This window comes from Macadamia integrifolia, chromosome 10 (assembly GCF_013358625.1).
Source record: "Macadamia integrifolia cultivar HAES 741 chromosome 10, SCU_Mint_v3, whole genome shotgun sequence".
In the NCBI taxonomy this organism is placed as follows: Eukaryota; Viridiplantae; Streptophyta; class Magnoliopsida; order Proteales; family Proteaceae; genus Macadamia; species Macadamia integrifolia.
In genome coordinates, this window is record NC_056566.1 from 1,760,482 (window position 1) to 1,763,591 (window position 3,110).

At 38.5% G+C, this 3,110-nt stretch overlaps 1 protein-coding gene across 1 annotated transcript; it reads left to right on the forward strand.

The window, feature by feature from the left end:
• The first annotated feature begins 1,064 nt into the window (after window positions 1-1,064).
• On the forward strand, window positions 1,065-1,715 carry LOC122091552. Its single transcript, XM_042661564.1, has 2 exons — window positions 1,065-1,072; window positions 1,142-1,715. The coding sequence occupies exons 1-2, from the start codon at window positions 1,065-1,067 to the stop codon at window positions 1,713-1,715; spliced, it is 582 nt and encodes a 193-aa protein (XP_042517498.1).
• The last annotated feature ends 1,395 nt before the right edge of the window (window positions 1,716-3,110 follow it).

The following is a 3,110-nucleotide window of genomic DNA, read 5'->3' on the forward strand; positions in this document are numbered from 1 at the left end:
CTAGGAAAGTCTCAATCTATCAAAAAAGGGTATTGCCCATGTTTAGAAAATCAAGTTTTTTAAGGCTAATTGTAGTACTTTGTGAGCCCCCTGCCCCTCATGGAGTGCTTTCTTTTGTTCTTCTCAATTGTGAGTATTCTTCAAAGGTTGTGCCATTTACATCTATTGTTTCTTGATTTTTATAATACCTAGGTAATTACAAACATAAAATCCTATGTTCTACATAGGTATAGTTATGTAGTTTTGGGTATACTACCACCGTTTCGGTAGAAATGACGGTGGTATGCTTCCTCCTTTGGTAGGTTCCATCCACGATCATGCTATGGTTTCTATAGTCGATAAAAAAAAATTGCAACTTTTTCTTTTTGATCTTTTGGTATAACTTCCTCTCTTTTTTTTTTTTTGGGGGGGGGGGGGTAGAAGAATAACACTTCTTTCAATGAAAGGAAAAATTTTCATTTCACATAATTACTTTGAGAAATTTATGCAAATTAACGATATATTTGAGAAGACACAATAATAGGTTGTGATTATTATAGTTACAAAGGTTTGTTACTTTTCAAATGTCACAAGATATCTACTCTGTCATATTGAGAGATGGTATATGTCAATTCCAGTTTGTTACTTTTCAAATGTCACAAGATAATCTACTCTGCCATATTGAGAGATGGTATTTGTCATTTCGAGTCTCTGACCATATTGAGAGATGGTACATGTACAATTTTGAGTCTAATTCAATTAAATTTCAAACCACTTTGGTTGATTTCTCTTTTGGGGGAAATCAACCCCAAGAGAAATCATGAAGATAATTTCATGGAATTGTCAGGGATTGGGGAAGACCCTGACAGTTCGTTCTCTGTAGCATCTTTCCCAAAATGTTCGTCCTGATCTAGTGTTTTTAATGGAGACAAGGTGCCAAGGCAAGAAGCTTGACCAGATTGGACGACGAATTTAGTTGAACTCACACTTCTCTGTTGACCCATTACATTCAAGTGGTGGTATTTCTTTATTTTGAGATAACAACATAGATGTTTCTATATTATATGCTGATCATCACATTATTGATGCCAAGGTAATCTCAAAACATAAACCCCCCTTTCTTTTTGACTTGTGTTTATGGTGATCCTATCAAATCTTGTAGACAACTTGTTTGGGATACAATTATCTCGTTTAGTGCTCAAAGACAGGATAATTGGGTTTGTCTGGGAGATTTCAACTCTTATTTGGCATGGTACGAGAAGCGCGGTGGAAATTTTACAAGGGCCCGAGATATTGCTCATTTCAGGGGCTTTTTGAATGCGTGCCAACTACTGGATATAGGGGCACATGGACCTGCTTTCACATGGAATAATCGTTGTAAGGGTGATGCCAATATTCGGGTCAAGCTGGATAGAGGTTCATCAAATGAAGCTTGGCGCAATATATTTGAAGATGCTGTAGTTACTGTTTGGTTTATAATCGGCTTGGATCACCTTCCCCTTGTGGTGGATACAGAGGGAAGCAAATTTTCAAGGAATTTCGAAAGGATATGGTTTTCTCATCTCGACTGCAAGAATATTGTAGCCAAAGCATGGTCAATTCCTTCTACTGGAACTACAGGAGCAGATCTTCTTCTCAAGACCAAGAATTATAGTGTGGTATTCTCCAAATGGAACAAAGAGATATTTGGGAATGTTCAACTGAAAATTAGGAAATACCTTCTTGAATTGGAATAATTGCAAGCTTTTCCTTCAATAGATTCCTAGAATAGAGAAACGGAGTTGGAGAGGCTGCTAGAGGTTGAATTTCAACGGGAAGAGCAAATATGGCAACAAAAATCGAGAGTCTTGTGGCTTAAAAGTGGTGACTAAAATACCCGTTTCTTCCATACTACCACACTTCTAAGGCGAAATCAGAACAGGATGGTCACAATCTGAAGGTGAAATATTTAAGGAGGTGATTAATTGATATCAAACAATTTTTAGCTTTGAAGGGGTGGATGAGGATGCTCTCCATGAAGTTTGTCAATCTATTTTCCCTGTTATGGATGACCACATGAATGAAATCCTTTGTAAAATGCCTGATTTGAAAGAGGTAAGGATAGCTCTTATGGCAATGTCTCCACTCAAATTGCCGGGTCCTGATGGGTTACCACCATCTTTCTTCCAAAAATTTTGGGATATAGTTCAAGTTGATATTTATAATTTTGTTGTGGATTTCTTTCTCACTGGCAGCCTCCCACCTCTATCCAATATTACCAACATTTGCCTAATCCCTAAGGTGGACCAACTAGAAAAGGTGATCAATACCATCCTATCAGCCTTTGTAATGTGGTGATTAAAATCATTACAAAGATCTTTGCGAATCGGCTGAAGAGCATTCTGCATGATCTCATTTCACCCACCCAATCTGCATTTACCCCTGGTCGTATGATAACATACTTTTAGCTTATGAGGCATTCCATTATATCTGAAAGAAGAAGAAGGGAAAGAAAAGCATCATGGCTCTCAAGCTTGATATGATGAAAGCCTATGATCGCTTGGAATGGCCATTTGTGGAGAGTGTGCTTCTTAGTTTGGGGTTCAGCACTAGGTGGGTGTCATTGGTTATGGTATATATAACTTCGGTTTCATATGGCCTACTCATTAATGGGCCAGTTCGTGGGACGATTACACCTACCAAGGGAATCAGACAGGGAGATCCCCTTTCTCCAGCTATATTTGTGCTTTGCTCTCAAGCCTTAAGCTCATATCTATGCAGGGCTGAATCTCAGGGTCTCATTTATGGCATAAAGGTGAGCAACCGCTCTATCCCTATTACTCACCTTCTCTTTTGCTGATGATAGCTTGCTTTTCTTCAAAGTTAATTTCCAGGAAATTTAGAATTTAACAGATTGCCTTCACATATATTGCAAGGCTAGCGGTCAACAGATTATAGTCATAAATCCACTCTCATGTTCAGTCCTAACACCCACCCTCGCTTCAAACGTTGGTTTTCACGCATTCTTAAGATGCCTTACACTGATGGACCAAGGAATTATCTAGGCCTCCCTAAAGAATTTGGAGCCTCTAAGGCAACACTTTTCCTAGAGATTAATGACAAAACCTTGGGGAGAATGCAAGGTTGGAAGC